The 23,458-nt window shown below is 39.0% G+C and overlaps 2 protein-coding genes and 1 pseudogene across 2 annotated transcripts; all 3 read left to right on the top strand.

The window, feature by feature from the left end:
* The first annotated feature begins 568 nt into the window (after positions 1-568).
* On the top strand, positions 569-16,295 carry LOC149049249 (uncharacterized). Its single transcript, XM_089199233.1, has 17 exons — positions 569-881; positions 3,310-3,546; positions 4,626-4,711; positions 5,213-5,425; positions 6,110-6,403; positions 7,103-7,231; positions 7,883-7,966; positions 10,100-10,210; positions 10,361-10,414; positions 10,685-10,782; positions 11,046-11,158; positions 11,394-11,732; positions 12,507-12,658; positions 13,095-13,207; positions 13,792-13,916; positions 14,187-14,330; positions 15,265-16,295. Exons 1-17 carry the CDS (start codon positions 800-802, stop codon positions 15,540-15,542), a joined length of 2,652 nt encoding a protein of 883 aa, XP_089055359.1. The 5' UTR covers positions 569-799; the 3' UTR covers positions 15,543-16,295.
* Positions 16,296-17,771: 1,476 nt separating this feature from the next.
* Positions 17,772-19,892, top strand: LOC149049248 (uncharacterized). Its single transcript, XM_089199235.1, has one exon. The coding sequence runs from the start codon at positions 18,488-18,490 to the stop codon at positions 19,436-19,438; it is 951 nt and encodes a 316-aa protein (XP_089055361.1). The 5' UTR covers positions 17,772-18,487; the 3' UTR covers positions 19,439-19,892.
* A 1,799-nt stretch (positions 19,893-21,691) lies between these two features.
* Positions 21,692-23,028, top strand: LOC149049247 (uncharacterized; annotated as a pseudogene).
* The last annotated feature ends 430 nt before the right edge of the window (positions 23,029-23,458 follow it).

The following is a 23,458-nucleotide window of genomic DNA, read 5'->3' as shown; positions in this document are numbered from 1 at the left end:
TTGTCTCATGGTGCACCGATCACACCTATTAAGATATTTCTGCAAAGAAAAGTTTTGTTGTAATAGCGCCCAATCATGAAATGATTGTTAGATGTTTATCGTGTTCTGATGTCTTTCGTAGTGTCACGGCAAGAACTGAAAACATAATGCGCCAGTGTCTTTTAACCAGAACTCACAAAAGGAGGGAACTCAACAGTGTATCGAGTGCGAAGATTCTCCAACCAAACAATAAGTAGCAGTGAGAAATAACGGGTCAAAATTGGGTAAACATCGGAATTCTGTCATTCACTCACTCACTCACTCATTTCGACCACATATGTGGCTTCGCCTCCTAGAGGATGCAGTAGCCACTCAAAACGGACAACCGCAATGAATACTAATCAGAAAAACCGAAGCTGTTTTGGCACAAAAACAGAAATATTGATCTATAAGATAGCCAAAAAACCGCTTGACTGAAAATCATTCTGCCCTCCTTCTGCTTATTTATCCTTATATTCTTTGAATTTCTCACATCTGGTCCGTGATCCCGTCTGTGGTCCTATCCGTAATCTAATCCTAATTTTTCCTTACCGCGTGTTTGTCTTCTTTGTGAGTGACATCTCACCTATGCCCCGAATGACATTGGCATTTCATATCTGGAGAAGCTTGGTCTGATGAACGTTAGTTTCAGTCTGTCACGAAACCATAACTTATCCTTGTATTTTTGCTTCAGGCTGAATAGTAGAAGTGGTAGAGAACTATTCAAATCTTCGCGATTTGTCGAACCAGAAGCATTTGGATCTCGGAGGACGGAGAAGACATGACTTTCCGCATGGTGACTACAATTTGGTTCATTCTCGGACTTGCCGTCACCCGAGTGGTTTATGGCGAGAAATGCGGAGGTATTAGATCATATTCACTTGCCTGCTTTATTGCATCTCGTGAGTTTTTACGGAATGTGACCATATTATTGGGCAATCTTTCGGTTTTTTTTATGAAAGTATGTCAAGACAGGTAGCAAAACTAACGAGAGCGATCAGAGTTGTAATTCAATTCAACATGTCTGGTTACACGGTATGCTTCTTCAAGTATCATGACACATCGCTTTATATACTAACATTAGAAGAGCGGAAATACATCATGCAGGAGGTTTTCGATTATAAAAACAAAATAAGGTTTTAATTTACCATTGAAACAGCGTGCACAGTTGGAGGATGGATCAAACGCTCGACCACGTGAAACTTGAGCATACTTTAGAGAGAAACTAATTGCTGTGAATGATATTCTTTCCTTTAAGATGATTTTCATATTCCAAATGAAATATAGCCTTAAGCTTAATTTTCTTTTCGAGGGCGATGAAGTGGAAAAGGAGGCTGGCGAGCTTGCGAAGAAGGTCATCGGTAGTTAGGAAGAAAGACCTTTAAATTGTAAATTCTCTGTTTATGCATGAGACCGCAATTACCCGCCATAGTAAGTCCCCCTTCCTTTAAGTTGTTTTGCGGCCTTAAATGAAATCACGAGTTATGCAAATTCAACGTATCAAGAAAAGTGACTCAACATTGATAACAATAGGCTTTGTCATAATGACCCTACACGGCTATTTTTGAACAATGGCGCAACAGCTTCAGAACAAAATATATTAAAGTTCACACGGCAACCAGGTGGACAATCAGACATAGTTTGAAGCTACTCTGGTTTGTTTTTTAACTTTGTGGCTATTCAAGAGAATCATCAAGAGAATTTTGAATAGCCACAACGTTAAAGTTGCTTAAAAACCTTTTCAGGCTTTGGGGCATATTTTCGCCAAACCTAAGGATCCTGTCACGAAAGAACGACGAACTGACGCCATTTATTCTATTCCTTGCAATGACTGTGACAACGAATACATCGGACAGACCAAACGTCAGTTTGGTACACGGTTAAAAGAGTACGAAAAAGCGGTTTTCCTTTGCAAGAAGGAAAATTCAGCTTTATGGGAGCATATATGCCTAACTAACCATACAATTGGGTGGGATAATTCTAAAATTATCACCACTAATCGGCGTTACCGCCAGCGCCTTGTTTGGGGGCTTTGCATATTAACTCCGCCCACGCTCCTTTAAATCGTGACGATGGCGGTTTGCTTCCTGACGCCTATTTACGCCTCGTCAGAAAAAAAGGCCGCTAAAAGGACCTCTTGTCGCAGCGTTTAGATCACCCCTGATGAAGGCACTAGACAGAAGTGTCGAAACGTTGGGTCTATGAATTGTAACTTCTTCGGTTACATTCATTAAATCTGCAAACCAGAGTAGCTTCAAACTATGCCAGCTTCAGAACACATGAGGGATTTGATGAAGTTTCCGATTAGCATACGAGAGGGAAATTTAAACGCTCGGAAAGGCTGAAGGAGAGACAGCGAAAAGAACACTTGAGGGGAGAAAATAGCAGCGAGAAAGTTGGAGGGGGATACTTACACTTTCTCGCTCGACGGACTATCGAATCACGACTTCGCCGCTCTCAGATTTATCTTTCATAGTGTGAGAGCAGTTCAAATCTCGCGCGCGCTACGCAAGTCAGACTCAAATCTTTGTGTGCATAATAAGTAATGGTAATAGGACTGAGTGGATTTCAATTCGGTCTGTAATCATACAAGCGATAACAAAATTGAACGACCACGCAGCGGAAGTCCGATTTGTTTATCACGAGCATGATAAGGAACTGTCCGATAAAAAAAAGATTAGTCACGAACTCTTTTGCGTCGCTTCGGCCAAAGTTCCTTAGCGCTACAAATAACTAAAAGACTATTGTTTAATACTTAATGTGAGAAGTTGAGCCGGAACCGCTGTCAGTTTAGTTCGGTTAAGTGTGTGAAAGGAAGCAGCGGCGTCTCTGTTTATCTCTCTAGTTTTTGTAAAGGCTTCTTAGTAATTCATCGTTTCTTTTTCCAACCTTTTTACCGTGTGGGAAAATCGGCCGCTGGAAGAGCTAGATTGACGTGAATGACATAACGAGGATGAGGGTACTTCTGCCGTTTTATGTTTGTCACGCAACATCTCTTTACACACAAATTCTGTCGGTGAAAATTAGACGAGCATTCATAAGCGCTCGTGGCTCATTATATTGCCCAAAATGTTTCTTATTTTCCCTTTTCAACGGAATAAAAAACGTAGAGCAGTATTAAGTCAAAAAGAAAATTGTATGATTAAACGTAGGAGGTTAACACAGTGTAAAGAAGAACGAAAAGTTGGGCTTAGGAAAAGTCACTTTAGACATATACAGTTTGATATTTCTATCAACTACAAGTTAAAAGTAATATTCAGTCAAAATTGTTTGTTTAATCTTTGTGCGCAGATGTTTTTGACGATTTACCCGCATCTTGCTGTCCCACAAAGTACATTGATGTCTGTTGTCCGTTTGCAAAACTGTGTGACGCTACAGCAGCGACACCCACTCCTAGTATGATGACTTCAAGTCCAACGCAGAGAAGCAGGGGAAAACCATTTTGTATGAAACCTCAAAATTCGTCAGCTTGTGAGGCGGGATTTTTCTTCAACAAAAGTTTGAAGAGACTCGAACCCTGTCCTGATGGTAAGTTTGTAGTTAACAGAAAAGTAGAGATGGTAAGTTTTGAGCTCGGTGAAGAATTAAGAAAGATGTTTTTTCGTCTTGTCACGTTCCAAATCCGAAGGTCTGAGTTTCGATTCCTCATGGGGACTCAGAATTTTTTCTTTGTCCCACGCTTGTGACAAGACGAAAAAACATCTTTCCTAAGTTTGTAGTTCCCTGATGATATTTGATCATTTTGCCATCCCGGAAGTGGGAAGTTGCAACAACTTACGGTTGTTTGTTATAATGAAATATAGTTAGCAGCTTTCATATTAATGTCTAAACGCGGAAAATTCATTAAAATAGTGGTTTATTTCGCGGTTTATGGATAAGATCTATTTACTATCAATTTCCGAAGTGCGGTCATGGAATGGGTGCGGGGGAAAACTACTTCTCATTCATTCTCCAAATATAAATCAAAACCATGTTGTCACAACTTGCAAAACAATCCCATTGGAATCTATCAGCGGATAGCTCCAGTGCAGACGAGAGATACGTGTTATCAAGGAAAAAAATGGAGGTTAACTAAGAAAATTACTCAACCAGGCTGGATATTTTGTTAAAGGATCCTAAGACGCTTTCCGTTTTGTAACGAACTTCAGGTCGGGATCGAAACTTGGTTAGTTTAATACTGTCGTCTCTGCTGATTTCTGTAGACAGATTTAAGTAGGCCTTTGCATTGTGACATAGCCAAATTGGTAAATAAAGGATTTTCAATGATTCATGTTTGCATAGTTACATATTATTTCGTATGTTTAGAGAGAAAACAATTTTTTTCTCTCGTAACCCGCTATTACAGATTCTCGCTACTGCGGACACTAAATCTATTCCCCCCCTCGAGGGTGTCCGCAATAAAAGGGGTCGACTCTACACTCTTGAGTTGATGAATTAGATATAGAAGAGGCAGTGCAATGATGAAAACTAAATTGTTCTCATGATCTCATGAAAGGGATGAATTTAACTCTCACCAAAAACGCAATTAAGGCGAAAAGTCATCTGTCTGCTTGAAGTAAGAATCTACCGTAAAATTAAGGAAATATTGACTTTATGAATGTTTTCAGGCTTCTATTGTCCCCAGGACCAACTCTGTATCATACCATGTCCAAAGGGAGCATTCTGTGTCAGGGATAAAATAGTTAACGCTACGGTAAGTTTTTCATGATTTTATTCAACACAGAGTGGGAGAAGCGGTGGACTAAAAGTTAGTGTGTTGACTCTGGGTCGAGAAGTTTGACACTGGCTGGGTCTCTGGGGCAAAGTAGTCTAATTTTATAGTGTCCTTACAACCCAGAGGTGTGAATGGGTACCGCGGAGAATTGTCTTGAGCTAAAATCAGTTTCCAGATAAAGGCAAAAATAGTTTCGACTTCTCCTCACTCGTGGGTGGTGCCTAGAGTTAACTGGGAGGGAGGGGGGGGGGGGGTTGCCAAAGTGATCTTCCATAAAGTATTCATGCAATCATGCAAGACAATGCTAATAAGGTTTAAGTCAACGTTTAATGAAACCAGTGTCACTTGAGGTTTTTTTAATGGTAGATTTACGCTACTAAATGCTCTGTTCTAAGCGACGATCTTTATGATTTCATATCCTTAATGGCAGAGCCCGTAGTATGCTCAGTTCATGATGAAAAAAATCATCTTATTTTCTAGAAAAAATCACCCCAATTGTGCCGCGAGAGTGGAAAATGCTGCAGTCCTTCTCAGTCCATCCCTATCTTTGATTCTTCAAAGTATATTTGCCCTGGAGCCCAGCTTCCAGTTCCCTGTCCTCCAGGCAACTATTGCCCAAACGTCACCATTCAAAAGACGTGTCCAAGTGGATATTTCTGTCGAAATGGAAGCGTGAAACCTCAAGAATGTCCGGTAAGAGTAACTAATCTTGTTGCATTTTCGGTAAAAATCACAGTGTTATTCGATAGTGTACATCCGAAGCATTTCCTGAGTGGTAACAGCCGTTACAGACAGATGCGAGATGAACGAGATTTTTAGGGCTATTTGTCCGTGTGAAATCCAAGTCCAAAACTTTGAACATTGTGTATGTCTATGGAAATACTATAATCTCAGAATTATTTCACCTAATTTTTACTCCTTACTTCAAATATGAATATCAATAGCAAATGCTAAAACTGCAAAGAATAATAGATAATGCTCATAAAATGAATCCTTTTCATGAATGCTGTACATTATATGGATTTAGTTCATTAACGAGGAAGAAATCGTTGTAACTAGATTTAAGGAGGAACAAATTTGTGCCTTCTGTGGCTTTACAGGTAGACTATTTCAAGGCGCCAAACCCCTTTCTAAGTGAAGCTGACTTTGGCGAGATTGGTTCGGGGCAGTGAGTTGCAAATTTGCTGTCCATGTCGAAGTTGCATTACTTATCCCAGTTGCTTTTGCATCTGCGTGAAGCAAAAAGGGAATAGAGAATATCAATTCATCTTCTATCGTTTATTTACATTTTATGGCAGAAACATATGGCAGATGCCATCCCTGTTGTTGCATGTACAACTCCTTGTTGGGCGCAGTCTTATTTTGGTCTATTTTCAGATTCTCTCTATATGCAAAAAAGGGTCTTCAGCTCCTGTCAGCGCTCCTGGTGGTGTTTTACTCATCTTTGCAATATTGCTGGTGATGCTGTTGCTTTTGCTTTGTTTCAACCACGAAGAAAAACTTATAGAATGGTGTGAACGTTATGTAACAAAGAGACTCTTCGCAAAGCGACGGTTAAGAATGGAAGAGGGTATCAGGATGAACACTTTGGATAAATACCGAGAGGAGGCGGAGCCAAAGACACAAACCATCACCATTCGTTTTCAAAACCTGAGCCTCTCTCTTATGAAGGTAACTACCTGGTTGTGAGATGGGAGAGGGGAAGGAAGGAGGTCTTTTGTTATCAATCTCCAAGTAACGGTCAATCTCATGAACGAATGTTCGCCAAAGGTTATTTTTCTAACTTCCGAGTCCGGAACGTTATTTAGTCACGTACTATCGGCAGCCAAAATGCTACTATGGTTAGTGCTACTGCTACTGCTACTGCTACTGCTACTGCTACTGCTACTGCTACTGCTACTGCTACTGCTACTGCTACTGCCACTGCTATTATGATAATAAATATGATAATAATAATGATAGTATTGATGGTGAAAATAATAATAATATAGAAATGATATCATCATCATCTTGTTATTCGTATTATTCATTAATTTGTTTTGTTAATTTTTGGCGCCGAAGTACTGCAAGGGAGCTTGTTAACACTTAGAAAAATTCGGCGCGAAAGTGCGCCACGAAAAAATAAAAACCAATTTATAAGAGATATTTCGAAGGACTCAACGTTAAAGTAAGAGTTTCTGCATGCGTTGGAGAGTAAAGGAAGAATTTATGCTTTGAATATATTTCAATTGGAGCGTAATGTTTAGTGGAAGGAGAATACTGAAGAATAAGTGAGAGCTTACTTCTACAAATATTTGACACCACACACATTGTCGGTAATAGGATTTTTATGTACTTATGCGTTGTGTGTTGTTTTCTTCATTTTAACAGACCAAGGTAGCCATTCTTCAAGGCGTGTCCGGTCAACTCCTACCTGGGGAAGTAACTGCGGTAATGGGCCCCTCGGGATCCGGCAAAACAACGTTTCTCAACACCCTTAGTGGAAAAGCGTATTATGGGGTTGGTCTTCTATGTGAAATAAGTGTAACTTAAATAATCTCACTGGAGCCAATTATTGACTTAAGCACTCTTGAGCTCAAGGGTGTGATCAGTCCCTGGATGCTGTAAAAATTGACGCATTCTTAGGTGCTATCAGGATTTTACTTTCCCTTGGTGACCCTTGGAACTGAAGATGGTCCGATAGTATTGAAGCTAATGGAATCATTCTTAAAAATGGCCATTAACAATATAGGGGATGGCTGGATGGTTAGTCCTTTGCAGGGGGCTTTAGCTAATAGAATCCGATCAAGGAAAACTAAATATTTCCATCATTTAAAGGGAAAGAATGTCATTGATAACCTGCGGAAAATACTACTTTAGGACTTTTTCTTGTTATTTTTTTTTTTTTGCAGTTGAGACTAATATTTACAATACCACGACTAAAAAATTTACTGTTGCGACAATGCAATCACTACTTATGACATGCATGTTCTACTCGCGGTGTAAACCTATTGTGACTTTAGGAGCGTGAAAGTAATTGACATGATGGACAGAACTAAGATTGAAGAGAGATCTGGGAATACAATGCAACATACTCTTAGAGAGCATTAGGGTTCACTTAATTAAACAAATTCAAGGCCGCTTACTGCAGTTTTTTATTTCTGTTTTCAGAAACGCGCGGGTAGTCTCTTCATCAACGACAACTTTGTACAAGACTTGGGTGTTTTCAGAAACATCACAGGATTTGTTCCGCAGGTTAGTTTTGCGTCAGAAACTAGGAAGCAACAGCTTAGTTTTTTTCTATCGATGTCGTTTTAGATGGCCATCATCGCGCTCAACAAATTGATCGACGATCAGCGCTACAAACGGCACAGAAGGAAAATACCGATCGCATTCCATTCACTCGTACATTTCACCGTTACAGTCCCGCAATTAGATCTTTCTTCTCAAAAACTTTAAATTACTTCTAAATGATTCATAGACTGGTACTATCTTTTTGCAACCTCTAATAATTTCATTCAAACACGACAAAAACATTTTGGTCAGAAGTTAATTTCAAACCAATGACCAACATGGAACTTTCAAATGCGGTAGCTCACGATGCAAAACCTGTCCTTCCATTCATAACGTTATCTGTTAAGATCACTGATCACTGATCACTTCACGTGCACCTCCGCCAATGTCAACTATTGTACAACTTACACTCACTACAAGTAGTCATACATTGGTGAAACAGGAAGGCGATTAGGTGACCGATTCCAAGAACACCTTCGCGACGCAGATAGAAATGACAAGGACGCTTCCAAACCAGTCCAGGCTTATCTCCCTGATCATTGTTAGCATATTAACAATTTGTGGCCTTTTCTTACATCTAGGCAGTCCGTAAAGCCGCAAAACTCTGGAACAAAAACTTATTTCTCAAATCGGCACTCCTAATCTCCACTGAGTCACAATCGCTTTTCATTCAACTATTTTATTCCTATTTTCTCTTCACCATGTTCCCACTAATAGCTCAGCTCCATTTTCTTCATAGAAACACACACACAACCCACAATTACTCCATTCGCTCGGACGAACAGCTAACGCTCATAACGTCAGCTTTGAAACTTTTTACCGTGGCCAATTTACGTTATCAATTCAGTTGGTAATACCAAAATTACACTTTGATTGACACTCTCCCACCGACGAAGAAGCACATCAGGAACTTACCCTATTTATTCATGCGGATCTTAGATTTTGAATTATGTTTCTGTTAGCGTTCGCTTGCACTTGGTTACAATAAGTATAATTTCTTTCGATTACTCTTTGACTTTCCTAAAAAGGAATTATTTTATGTTTTATTCCCCAAAGAGCCGAGTTATTTCATGGAAGGAATACTTAAGGCTGCTTCCCTAAATCATTTGGTATCTCGATCGGCCTTATAGTTTTGCAGAAATGTTAACGATGACGAAAATTTGGACTTTTCTGATAACTTTGCGATTGTCGCTCAATGCTGGCATGATACCCGGAAAAAAAAGAGTCCTACCCTTCATACAGATTTCTAGGATCAAAAATTTGTAATTTTGGAAAAAACGCGCAAGGATTGGCCATAGTTGATTAGAACAATTGTTGCTTACTAATGAATCATTGAACTCTCTCCTTAAGTTCGCACATAACACGTGGGTGTTACGTGGACAAGAAAACATCAACAACAGTACAGTTTTAATTACTAAAGTTAAACTTGAAATCTCAAAACAGTTCATTGCGTTACGTCTTAAGCTCACCAATGTTAGAGTGATAAAGAAACTTTTAAGGTAACACAAATAGCTCGGTTAAGGTAGCATTCAACTTTCTCAAATAAACAAGTCTGAAAGGTTGAGTTCGCGCGTCCTGTGCCGAAAAACAAGCTTGACTTAACATAAGTACGCACATGAGGCGTGGGTTGAACGCTCGCACATTAATACGTGGTTTTCATTCTAATCGTAGCAGCTCGATATACTCTTAACACAGAATTATGCCATGGAGCGAGGTCACTTCTGTATGGAGAGAGCTAACTTTTATTGCGGAGCGATCAACTTTGGTTGGAGCGAAGTGACTTGAAGTGATCTAGCCATGGAGCGAAGTGACCAAAAACCGTTAACAAGTTAGCATTTGTGAGAATTTTTAAGTCTTAGGCACAGAAAGAAGCCAACCGTAATGTATAATTTAGTCAAGAGATGGTTTAAGTCGTATATAATAAAATGCTTAGGACAATTCGACTATTGCTGCAGTGTTTGAAATTAGACTGAAACAGAATATGATTCAAAGCAAGGATAAAAAGGAAACTTCTGTGTCAGGCAGCGTAAGGAGTTAATCTTGTGCCCACCCACAATATATGCCTCTATTCAACTTGTACTCTTTTTCCTTCAGGAAGATATCATGCACAGAACACTAACAGTAAAGGAGGTTTTGATTTATCAAGCAAATCTCAGGTTGCCATCATCGATTTCCCAAGAAGAAAAGAAAAGAAAAGTCAACGAGGTATGTCACCGATTAAACTCTTGTATAGTACTGAAACTGAATAATGCTAATAAGAGACCTGTATAGGTAAGCTCGTTCTACATAACTCACTTTACCGTTGAATGAAATTATAAAATTGAAACAGTGAAATTGACCCTTTTGGTTTGGTAGGTCTTGGATCTTCTTGATTTGGCGCACGTCAAGGATACAAAGATTGGAGACGAGGTATGGTCTTTCTAAAGAGGAAAACGTTCGTCAGTGTGAGGACCATATATTATCATGACACCATTACAAAGAATTAGTGTGCCCGCAACTGGCATTTGAAAACAGCGTCTCGGCTTCACAGCTTCGAATTCGTATAGCGTCTATCTATTGCTCTTTCGAGTCTTGTAGATAGTGTCATTTTCGTAGGATTATCTGTTTCGGTCTAGTTTTGTTTATTTGCTTGTCTAATTGTTCTGTTTGTTTGTTTGTTTTTTTTAACTATCTTACTAGGAATCAAGAGGCATTTCTGGAGGGCAAAGGAAACGCGTCAACATAGGAATGGAATTGGTGACTGACCCGACGTTGCTTTTTCTTGATGAACCGACGAGGTAGGACAGAAAATTCAGCTTCTTTAGCGAGTTGTTGCATGTGATACGGATATTCCTTTTTGATGTCCTTTAATGTGATTCAATGGTTGATGATATTTCGAATCCATAGCCACTGAAGGCACAACAAGGCAAAATATCAGGAGTCCTTGCCATCCCATTTTACCACCATAGTTGCCTGACTATGCAATCTAAGGCTTTGACCTTAAGGTGCTTCCATTCTGGATTTATTAAACTCTACACTTGCCTGGTTGCTTCTCTTGTAGCGGTCTAGACAGTACTTCAAGTTTGATGGTTGTGGATGCGTTAAAGGCCGTAGCCGAAGAAAAGAAATTGACAGTTGTTTGCGTCATTCATCAGCCAAGATACGAAATATTCAGTAAGTCTGAATTGCAAATTGCAATAAGTTTAATTTTTCCACTCTGATTTGTTTGCCGTCTCAAAACGTAGACAGAAATAACTTTGTGATTGTAATATTTAATAAGATTAGAAACAGAAACAGCGAAACGATTCTTTGGGTATAATTTGTTTCTCTATTGGCAAAACGCAACCTAAAATTTATAATTCAAACCCTTTTTCTGATTGTCGTGTTCCATTTTTCGTTTTTTTTGTAGGTAAATTCCACAAAGTTCTCTTTCTTGCGCCCGGCGGACGAACCGTCTTCTTAGGAAGTATACCAGAGGCAGAAAACTACTTTGATATGATTGGATTTCAAATACCCGAGAGAGTGAACCCAGCAGATTTTTACATGGATGTCATCGGCGGATTGTGTAAGGGCTCTGAGGAACCAACTAGTACTTTACCCGAGCGTTGGGAGCAGTATGCTGCTGAAAATAACGCGGGCGCTGAAAACACCGACTCTGCTGATGGCAGTCAGGCAGTTCTAGTCGACGGGATAGAGCAATTGTCTCTTAGATCTATTCTGGGACTGTTTAGGAGAAACCAAAACAAAGGTACTCAGCGATTTCCAAAGATATTATAAGTCTGTTCCCCGCGATCTATGATAATTAATTGTCGCCTAAATCAATCGGTATTAATCGATGTTTGTCAGTCAGTTTCTATGTATATATCTGCCGATCGATTAGGAATCGTCAGTCGCAATTAGAAATCTCTCATTTTAAGCTGTTTCTACTGTCAACGATTCTTCGCATTCGCAACGATATCTCGCGATCTATGCTTCTACTTCTTAGTGGAGAGTTTACTTCAGAGTTGAGCTTACTTCAGTTGTTGATTGCTCGTATTAAGGAAGGATCCAAACAAAAAATAACGAATACATGGAATGACAACTAAATTACAGTGGAAATAAAAATCGCTTACAGTCGACATGTTGAAATGGGTTCCAATCCCGTTGAAGCCTAACTTTTTTCAGGCTTCTTTAGTGCAATCTCCTTAATTGCAGCACAACTGCGAGGATCATTTCTTTACTACTGACTCGACTTTTTGAAAGTTGATGAAGCTTTGCATCGATAAGATCTGCCAATTAAAATCATCGTGGATTGGTCTGACTGGGCGCGCAGCTGCAACTTTGAGAGCTCGCCTTACATTCTGTGGCCGAATAGGAAAGAGCCTGATGATGGACGTCAGCAGTTCGTTTAACGTTACGGACCATTCAAATTCCTATGTCTCGCGTTTTCTAATGTTCAACTTCATCTTCTATATGTCCTTCCTTCTCTTCAAGCCCAACTGCTTTGGCATAAGGTGATCGCCCTTTCAATTTCCATTTTCAGATCAAGACAGGCAGATGCCCAACTTCTTGATTCAGTTCATCACGTTTGTTCGTCGTGAGATTCGACTGCAGTTTCGTTTGTCACGATCCCTTCTTCTGGATCAGTTCTTGGTGTTACTTGCAGGGGGTACCCTTGGGGCCCTCAGAAAGGAGGTTAGTTGGCATTTATGTAGTCAGTATTTAACATTTTTCAAATAGGGATCACTACTGCTGGTGTGATACATAGCGCGCAAAATGGTATTGACTTATAGCGCCGTTTTTGAAATCTTTCATGTATCTTAGTCTCAGAGAGATTTGTAAAGACTACAGATTTGTAAAGACTACAGTGCCATGCAGTCAAGTGTTTTGTGGAAAGAAGCAAGGGTCCCAAAAGTCAGGATATTGTAATAACTGTGATAGCCAAGTTGTCGTCAATAACTAAAAATTATCATCGCATCGGTGCTTAGCTTTTCGCACTGGGCGAGATTTGTAAAAACTTCCCGCGCTAAAAATTGATTCCTAGAGTACCTTTTCTACATTCTATGTATTCTTTCTATCTTAGGTGATGACTCGTCCAACTTGAAAATACCTTTTTTCTTTCTATCACCAGGCTCCCCTTGACGAATTCTTCACTCTCGTCACCCTCAGCTCCTTAGCAATTGGTCTGACCGCCATGTTATCTGCGTTGAGATGTTTTGGTAGCACCAGGACTACTTTCTGGCGGTAAGGGGTGGAGAATTGTATTTCTTGATCTGTGTGAATAACGACCCGAAAAAGACGATCGACAGTAACACTAGAGACAAAAATGCAGAGGTCGACGGCGACAATGAAAACGACGTGGAAAACGGACATTTAAACGACACGTTTTTTTTATGGTAACAGCTACAAGGACGAGTACGAGAACGAGGGCGACGGCAAAAATTACTATAACAACGACGACGAAACAATTCGGAAGACGACAACGACGGTGACGATTAAAACGGCAACAAAAACGAGATTGCATCGAGGACGAAGTGCTGTGACGAAGACGTAGACGACAACGAAGACAGGCAAGAAGACGGCGGATATGGATTCTTCCTTTTCGATATTTGAGAGATATTTTGCCAAATTTTTGAAAAAAATTAGAATTCCACGTTCCAAAGACATAATGAGGAGACGAATCTGACTGGAACGTATGGATTTTCTTAGAAATGTTTTGGCTGAATCACTCAGCCTTCATCCGACTGTTGGAATGTGAGTGGTTTCATACTTACTTTTATACTTACTTTTATTCCTATTTGATATTCATTATCAATGTCACTTTGCAGTGAAGCCGCAGCTGGTGTCAACAGGATAAGTTACTTTGTGGCTGTCAATGTCGCTCAGATTCCCATAATCGTCATCACTCCTGTTGTTTATTTGAGCCTGCTGTACCCACTGATTGCACCGAGAGGTAGAAATCGTATCGTTTTATCTGATGGGCATGGGTTTTCATTACTTTTGAAATTGCGCGTGCCTCTGTTTATCTCTTTGTTTGTCCGTTAGTATGATATTTGACGTAAGGCCAGAAAGTCAGCGAATGTTAAGGTTGAGGCCGAACAATCGCACAGAATGAGATAGTAAACAATTTTTGATCTCTTGCGCACAGTTATACCTCCCTACACCCCCTTTCAAACTTAGATCTAAGTGTCTGTTGTAATTTTTTTGAAAATTCTTTTCTTAGCTTATTTCCGATTTCATTATGTTGCCACTCTTGGAGTTCAGTTCGCCTGCACTGGAGCAGGATACTGCATATCCGCTATTTTCAGCCCAAAAAACTCACAGATGGCATCTGTTACTTTTGCACTCATTTCTTCTCTTGTGGCAGGTAAACAAAGGAAAGGTTATCATGACAAACAGTAATACGAGGGGAAGGTAGAAGAGGGATGGGACGATAGAGAATGGAACTTAAGAAAATTTGTATTGATGTGTCACGTTAATCAATTTGACTTCGCTGCTTTGAGTTGTTGTATTGGTTTGCTACCTTTGGGTTACTGGACATTACTTATCGTCTGGGGAAGAGGGTGGAGAATTTTAGGGGATCGTATGGTTAAGGGGGAGGGTTGAGGGGGGAGGAATCAGTCGTCGCCAATAAGAGGGCGAAGTTAAGACAATTGAACAATTGAATGCAAATGGTGAGATGGGGGGGGGGGGGTGGGTCATAAGGATACAACAGAGCCTTAAAGAATCAAGTAAATTTTATCGTGACAAAACCATAATCCTCCCTCCCTCCCCCCTCTCCCGGCGGTGAATAATGACCGGCCCTTACTGAAACAGAGGAAACTCCTCGTCAATTCCGTCTCGAATATGACGACATTATGAAAAAAAAAAAACCATTTATTGATACTTAATCGCGCTAAAAGTTCAAATCTGGGACATTGAATCTTTTCGGATCCGGTGTCTAAGCAAACAAAGTTTAGAGCGATAACGAAGGCATCCTATCGTAAATCAAGTCAAACGCGACCGAGCTTTTAAGAATTTACCAGAATGTCTGTTGCGTACGTTTTTGACACAGGCAAAAATCCTGAAAATCTTAACAATTTGTCCCCGTGATCGATTTTCGATCATGCATGAGTTGGCACTCTTTCAATACAATATTTGTCAGGTGTAATCCTGGAACAATTTATTTAAATGTCAAGTTACTAAATATTTTGCAATAGCAATTTTATGCTGCTGGGGGTTTCTTGCCTTCCCCCTGCTCTGCTGCCGGTTCTCTTCGTAAATTGACACAATTCTATTTCTGTCTCGCATTGAATTCCCAGGCAGTTCTCCTACACTGTGTAAAATGGCAGAGAGCGCGCTCGGTCCAGTGATCTACAGTCTGTCTTACTGCCGCTGGTACCTGGAGGCGCTGTTCGAAAAGGAGGCTATTCGTTACCCAGAAGTCATGGCGCGCTATGTGCATGGGCTATCGACAAGGAATGGATATACACTGAATAACTACAGCTCTTGTGTAGCAGTCTTATTTGCGATGGGGTTTGCTTACCGAGTGCTGGCTTTGTTGTTTATGTTGTTTACAAATAGAGGGAAGCAACATTAGCTGCATCTTGTTGTTAGAGAAATCTGGAGGAAAGCGTATTATTGTCAAACTTAAGCGTGGCTTTAATTTAGATTATTAGATTTCATTTTTTTTTGCGTGTGTCCTGTGACAGTGAACGCAAGAAAAGGAATTAGACGAGGGAACCAATTTGTGCAAACATTATTTTGTTGTCAGTTGAGAGCATTTATTTCTGTTTTGTTGATTTTTTTCTTTTTCGTCAGCGTGCTCGAAGGTGCCATATATGTTTAACTTGTTAAGTGTCCCGCCAAGTGTGTTGTGATGTACACACAAGGCTTAAAATGACTATGCTAAGAGACTTAGAGGTCATCTCTGTTAGTTCGAAAGTCAGAATCACTATCGTCTAATTTTATGCGCAAGAATGCCGAAACCGGTGATCTTTGTCGGTTGTTGATAAATCACAATTGATGATTAAAAAAGCAAGTGAGGGTTTCATATTTGTCAGGAGATTCGTGGGCTCGAGTAACGGTCACTTTGGAAATGAGCCCGCAAACTTACAAGGCCATAAAATAAGTTTCATGATTGGATATCTGTTAATTATTAAACTGAATATGCCATTCGACCTCCTAATCCAGAATGTTCATGTTTCTGAATAAGAAATGACGAAAGAAGTCTATTTTTTTCCAATAATTTTTGCAATAGCAACTTAGATGAGCAGGTGGCCATGGGTTGTTGTTTTGAGACGCAGCTTAACTGATAGAAATATTTCTGATTAAAAGATCTCAGAAACTGTGATTCTAGCGGTTAATTTTTTGCGATTTACTCGTTGTGAAAAACGTTTTCTAGGACGCGGTTTTCCCTTTTTATCGGTAAAAAGGAGAGGACTTATTCACTGAAAAATGTATGATACGTTGGACCCAAATTTACACCTGTGCTGAAGAAGCTGAAATATTCTCTTCACGTTTCTTCCACGCCCTCGAGCAATAACCACTCACTCTGTGTATAATGCGGAATATTTAGGCTAATTGCATCGTTCCTGTTTTGTGGACATCAACAGAAATCAATCTTTAAGTAAACATCTTACCACACAATCTATTTACATTTAATTAGGGTTGGCTCAGCGATATTCAGTATAACGAATGTCCGTCCAGAATGGGCTGATATCGAGATATCCTTTTAGGAGAATTGATCCATTTATTTGCTTACAGCGCAGGTAAAATAAGTAATATGTCCTATCATGTTTCGCCTATTGATTATTTGCCCCTCCTATTCAGCTGCTCTCGTATCGGCTTTCATCTTTGTGTTCACGGAAGACTTATGAACAGTTTTTTTTGGTCAATTATGAATTTGCCTCACATAATCATCGTTTCGCCGAAGACTGCCAAGCTTTCCATACTCGAGCATTCAAGTCTTGCGGCAACTCAAACCAAATTTGATTTCCTTTAAATTTTCTGTTTTCATTCAGAGTAGTTTTATTTCAATAACTCGAGGGGTTCTGCTTCGAAATACTTTTTTCTTACAATTTTCCGTTTCGATGCATTAACCCCATTGCACTGGACTATATGAGTTAATAGGAGTCAATTGTGGCCAAACGTTGTCATAGGAGTAAGAATCAAGAACTATGAGACTGTATCCAAGGTTTATCGAAAGTCGGGAGAGTATTTCTTTCGTCGGCACTAGTAGATAACACCTCAATAATAAACCTATGCAAGGAGTAATTAAATATGTTTCAGAAAGGAATAAGACTTCCTTCATCTGTCGTAGAGCATTTCAAATGTTGGACGTTTGTTCTTCCCACTCAGTAAAATAAAACCACCTTCTTGTTGGTTTCGTTTGATCATGTGTTACCTTAACAAAAGCGTAAGTAGATGTTCAAAACCCATTCCTATAGTTCATGGAAGAATCTTAGAGGGAGGTTTTAATCTTTTATCCATATTATCTGACAATATTTGGAGGTAAATTTTAGTTTAGGCTTGTCGCCGAAGACATAGTCAATTAAACAAATAGGTTTATCCCATTCTGAAGCTTAGCCGCCTACATTTCCTGTACACCTGTGATATGATAATTAACTAATTTTCCTAACACACTGGTGTTCGAATAAAGAGCTATTTAAAAATATTAACTGGTTAATTCAAGTCACATATAATCATCTTGCTACCGACAGTGACCTCCACACTTTTTTCATGTATTTAAAAACAGTGGATTAAGTGGCTCTGAATACGACAGCTATTTCCTTTTTCGAGGTATGTTTATTCATTTTTATGATTTTTTTCTTTCTTTGGCCTTTTGAAATTCATATTTCAGTAAAAGCCACTTCAAACTGTGTCATAGTGGTGTAAATGAAGAACCTTATTGAAGATACAACCTTCGACAGTTTATAAATCAGCAACTAAGCTCATTGTTAGCAGACTGTTGTTGTGATATTTCAGTACGTGGTTAGGTACGTTTCAGTGCTAATCAAGAAATTTCACAGAAGTAATAAGGCTGTGACGATATGAAAACAATATTGCAACCGAGTAAGTACAATGATATCTATGCAGTGTCTTTTTCTTAAAATTTTTGACCTAAGACTCTGAAATTGGAATTTTGACTGAGGCATTGCGCACGCACTTTTCCTTTAATAGACTTTCAAGAAGCCATATACACGTAAATGCAACTACTTATGATAACAACACCAAAATCGAACAGATTACCTCATGCTTGTGTACTGTGTCTGAAACAGTCCTGAAAAGTCTTCGAATACAGTTTATTCAGATATGCTTACGTTATCCCTTGCAGTCATACGTAAGTGGCGTGTATTGTTGAGAAATATCAATGCCTCAATCGTTAGTCTGCATATGGTTTAATCAAAAAATAAACAAAAAAAAATTATCCGCATCACAAGAAATTGCCAAATAAGGAAACATCGTATAGTTCACTGAAAAATTTGGCAACTTGTTTCCATTTACATAGGTCGTTTGGTAAAGTAATATTTTAGGGGAAACTCAATGGCTTCCAACACAAGCAACATTACTCATTACCTGAAAAGTGAAGATTGGATGTTTGTTCCTGCCTCCCACTGCATTCCATGGCTTGCTGTGCTCGGCACTGTATGTCTGGCCATAGTCATCCTTAATAGCATCTCCATTATTATCTTTGCGAAGCAGCGCCGGCTACAGAGGAAGAGTACATACTTGGTCATCCATCTGGCCATAGTCGATCTCTTGGTCGGGGCGGTTACCGGAACTCTTCGTATTAAATCTTATGGGAGCTTGGCATGCCATCTGTGGGGGAACGATATGCCTAATAGATTTATATTATTCTTAGTAGCACTGTATCATATTGATAAAGTCTCGCTTCTTAAACTCGCTTTTATTTCATTAGAACGAACACACGCAACATTCTGTCCTTTCAAGCATCGTTTTGTTAAGAAATGGGTTTATGGAGTGGTTATAGTTGTCACTTGGTTAGTCCCTGTAATCATGATCTCTATGGTGTCTGGACTATCAATCCTCAATCGCGACATCATAACAATGTTTTGGGTTTACCTTTTGTATACTTCCACCCTTCTTTTGGTTATATTTGCATGCTATGTTTCTATTTATATCAAAGTTCGTTGTGGTCGTTTTGCTCAACTCCATGGTGCAGCTGGCCTGAGGGAAAGAAAACTGACAAGTACAATGTTTCTTGTCACATTTGGATCGTTCCTAACTTTCCTGCCATCGATAGTATGCTACGGCGTGTTTGTTTTTGATTTGAAGCTACTTTTAAGCCTTTCCATTACTTCCCTTTTTCACTATGAAATGGCAATGACTACATTTTTTTTGTTCAACTCGCTAATAAATCCTATAATTTACGCCATACGAATGCCAGAATTTAGAGCGGGTATGTTACAAATAATATTTCGTAGAGCTCCACGCGGTCTACACCCGGTTAACATTCCACTTCAGGACCGTTAATTTGTAATGTTTGGAGAAATATAAAATTGAAAGAAAAAAATTTAAGCTTGAAATAAACGAGGAAAATTCGTGCACGCCTCTTTACATTGCTAACACGGGTCCACGACGGAAAACCAAACGTCAATGATGATGTTCAAAGAAAATACTGTTTGTGAGGTTAAGCATTAAAATGGGAAAAAAATGTTGACTTACCGATTGGGCTGTTATGATGAAATGACTGTGTAGCCAGTAATTTCAATAATCTTAGATAAGGAGTCCATAGTCATTTTTTGACACATAACGGCACAAAAGAACGAAAAGCCTTTGCCTAGATCAGTAAAACGACATTGAAGTGTTTATTTCAGTACCGTTGTTTCCATGTAGAGCACAAACCACCTTTGTCGCTGAAACTGAACAAATTGTTGTAATATTACATTATAACGGAGAGAAATATTAAACATTTTTTTGATGAAGCGTTTTCTTTTGTTTATATTTTTAAAAATTTTTTTTTTGCTGTTTAGCTGCACGTTTTAAACAGAATGCAGTCATTCATATCGAATAGGAATAAAAGTTGGGAAAGAAACACATGAATGATAAAATGCCATTTCCCTTTGTTGAGCAGTTGCTTTTAGTTTGGTTTGGTTTGGTTTTGTTTTGCTCTGCGAATTATCAGCCAGAATGTAAGAGGAAACAGTCAACATTAATGGGAAGTCAAGGACACAAAAACTCCTTTTAACAACCATGGGTGATAATCCCGCTGATAAATCAGTCAATATCCTTTTAAGGGCCCTCTCGTTATTGCGCTACGCAGTAGCCATGCAAAAGCGATTTCATCTCTGGATGTCATATTTTTGCATTTTTAATGCTCAAGCACTAATTTCACTTTGTCAATTTCACTTTAACCTTTGCGCATGGAGAAAAGTTAATGGCTAGATTTCACTACATATTTCTCACTTGTTCAAATAAATCCTTGCGCTACCCTTGTATCAATATTGCTTACACCCCACTTCTGATAAATCAGTGGCAAAAAAGCGATGATCTCTCGTTTTTTAGGACTTCGAAACGTTTCGCTATACATTCCTTTCTTGTGAGTTGCAATGTTTGCCCCGTGGCGATCCCAGAAATCCTTGCGCAAACATAAGGATCCGATTACTGGCAACTCATTCATTACTGCTTGGTGGATGTAAGATTACGCTGTGAGGTGATCATCCCGCGTAATAAGCGCCGTGGCGAAAATTTACGAGTCAAATTATCCATAAGGTCAAATTCTCAATAAAAATACCTCGGCAGGTTATTTCTTTTATTTTGAGGAAACTAGCAGTTATTGGGTGGACACCAGCACCAGTGAGGACTTGAGGCTGTACGCTGTTTTCCATCCATCGTTTGTGCCTTACTCTCGCGCAATAAAAACCCGCTTTGTGTACTGATGCGGAAGACGTCCTGTTTATTATAATTGGTGCAAGTTTAATTTCTTTATCAAAAAGACAAAGGCGAAAGGCACAAAGACTTAATAACAATTTTTTTTGTCAATTATGAATTTACTTCACATAATCATCGTTTGGCCGAAGACTGCCACGCTTTCCATACTGGAGCCCTCGTTTACTCAATTCTTGCGGCAACTCAAACCAAGTTGATTTCCTTCGAACTTTTTGTTTACATTTCGGGTATTTCTATTTCAATACTTCAAGCTGTAGACATCTCAAAAATTCTGCACTCTAAACGGGAATTTTTTTTCTTTTATATATATATTTATATGTACATTTTTTTTAAAACAATTTTCCGTTCCATTGCTCTAACCTCTTTGCACTGACAGTTCATCAGTGAGCAACGGTAGACAGAGAGAGCTAGCGGATTGTCGCGGTAACATTCACTTTGCGTGGTCAGGTAAATAATTGTGCTCTTCAAGACATCTCACCGAAATTATTAAGCTATGATGGCATGAAAATAAGATTGCAACCGAAAAGTAACTCGTGAGCTTCAAAGTACGATCAAAGTTTTTTTTACTGAAGACTCTTAAATTGGATTATTTAACCATGCCATTGTTCAAGCATTTTCTGCGATTACAGACTTTTAAGAATCAACATACTTCTAACCGCAAATAGCTTTTATATTGATAACGAAATCGGATTAAATACCGGGATCTCTGTCGTCCGGATAATGACAAAAGGAAGATAGATGAATTTAGTAATGATAAACTGTTCACACAAAGGGAAACGTGAAGCAACTGGTGGATGATTCATGCTAACCAGTAAGTATCTGCATCTTAATCCATACATGGCATTAAGACCAGATCAAATCTCACCTAAAGATCTTAACCTGTCACAGGGATCTCTTATCAAAGGCTTGTTTGAGGTTTTTAAAAAGAGCAAGGATTGTTGTAAGTTCCCTCAGCAGTGGAAGGAATCTTCAGTTATACCTATCTTTAAAAAAGGGAATAGACTGGACCCTTACAATTTTCTACCAACATCTTTGCATAGTGCTCCAGGAAAACTGCTAGAGAGGGTAGTATGCAAGTTTTTAGATTATCATATTATTTCTAATGGTATCTTAACTAATAGGCAATGGGGTTTTAGGAGAGGATACTCTACTGAAAGCCTTCTCCTCCATCTCACTAAGTCCTGGAGGATAGCTTTGGATACAGGTCACAAGGTTGGAGTCTTATTCATTGATTTTCGCAAAGCTTTTGATTGTGTGGACCACATAATTCTTGCAGAAAAACTTAAAGCAGCCGGTGTATCGGGTTATATGTGGGGCTGGATCAATGATTATCTCACCAACTGTATGCAAAGGACTCAAGTTAATAACGTTAGATCAGGTCTAAAACCTGTTAGAGTTGGAGTTCCTCAAGGATCTTTGCTTGGCCCTAGACTGTTAAGACTGATTTTGAGCACTAAGCCCCTCATATAGGTCCTATGAAACCTCTGAAGTGGGGCGACGACATCATTCAGTATGTATCCTCCTCTGTGTACCTTGGAGTTACAATCGATGACAAATTATCTTGGTCTCAGCATATCAAACCAACTCGTTCTTCGTTTCACCTGAAAGTTAAAATGCTGAGACGTATAAGTTTCAAATCTATTTCAGAAACTATTTAATTTAAGACAGTAATCCCAAGTGTCTTATATGGAATTGTGATATAGGGGCCTGGCACCAAGCTTAAAAAATTAGAAATGATACATATTAGAGCTGCTAGACTGATGTATAAGTTACCAAAATGCATGAAGGATGATGAGATATTAGCAAGAGTTGGGTGGATGCCTCTTGAGTATTTCTATAAGTTTCGTATTCTAACAATTACTCACGTGGCATTTTATTGGTTTGCCTTAAATGAAGTAAATTCCTTGGTTGTTGAGTGCTCTAATAGTTAAGATCTTAGAAAATCGCTAAATATTTTAATTGATAGACCTAATGCTGAACTTGGCCGTAGTTCTTTTGCACATAGGGCAGCAATTGCATGGAAGTCCTTACCGGATAATTTAAGACACTTTTTCAATCCAATTGCTTTTAAAAACAGGCTTAAAAAGGCAAAAAATGATGTTGTTAATATAAATTTTGGAAAGGGGGGTGGCTCTGTTGTTTATAACAAGAATTCAAATTTCCACTATTTCTGATATATTATGACACATTTATATTTATATTCATTCTGTTTCTTATTTAAGACTTAACTCTAGGTTTATTTATTTATTTTTATTTTATAATATAGTAGGGTCCGCATCAGATGTAAAGTTAGAGTGCCAGTGGTTTAATATTTACTCTCATACTTACTTTTATTCCTATTTGGTCAACTTTACATTGCAGTGAAGCCGCAGCTGGTGTCAACAGGATAAGTTACTTTGTGGCTGTCAATGTCGCTCAGATTCCCATAATCGTCATCACTCCTGTTGTTTATTTGAGCCTGCTGTACCCACTGATTGCACCGAGAGGTAGAAATCGATGTCGTTTGATCTGATAGGTATGGGTTTTCATTACTATTGGAATAGCACGGTCCTCTGTTACTCTTAATTTTATTCCTATTTGGTCAACTTTACATTGCAGTGAAGC

The sequence above is a fragment of the Pocillopora damicornis genome, chromosome 3, assembly GCF_964200805.1.
Source record: "Pocillopora damicornis chromosome 3, jaPocDami1.2, whole genome shotgun sequence".
In the NCBI taxonomy this organism is placed as follows: Eukaryota; Metazoa; Cnidaria; class Anthozoa; order Scleractinia; family Pocilloporidae; genus Pocillopora; species Pocillopora damicornis.
Note: the sequence above shows the minus strand (reverse complement) of the source record. Positions and strands in the feature narration are given on the sequence as shown.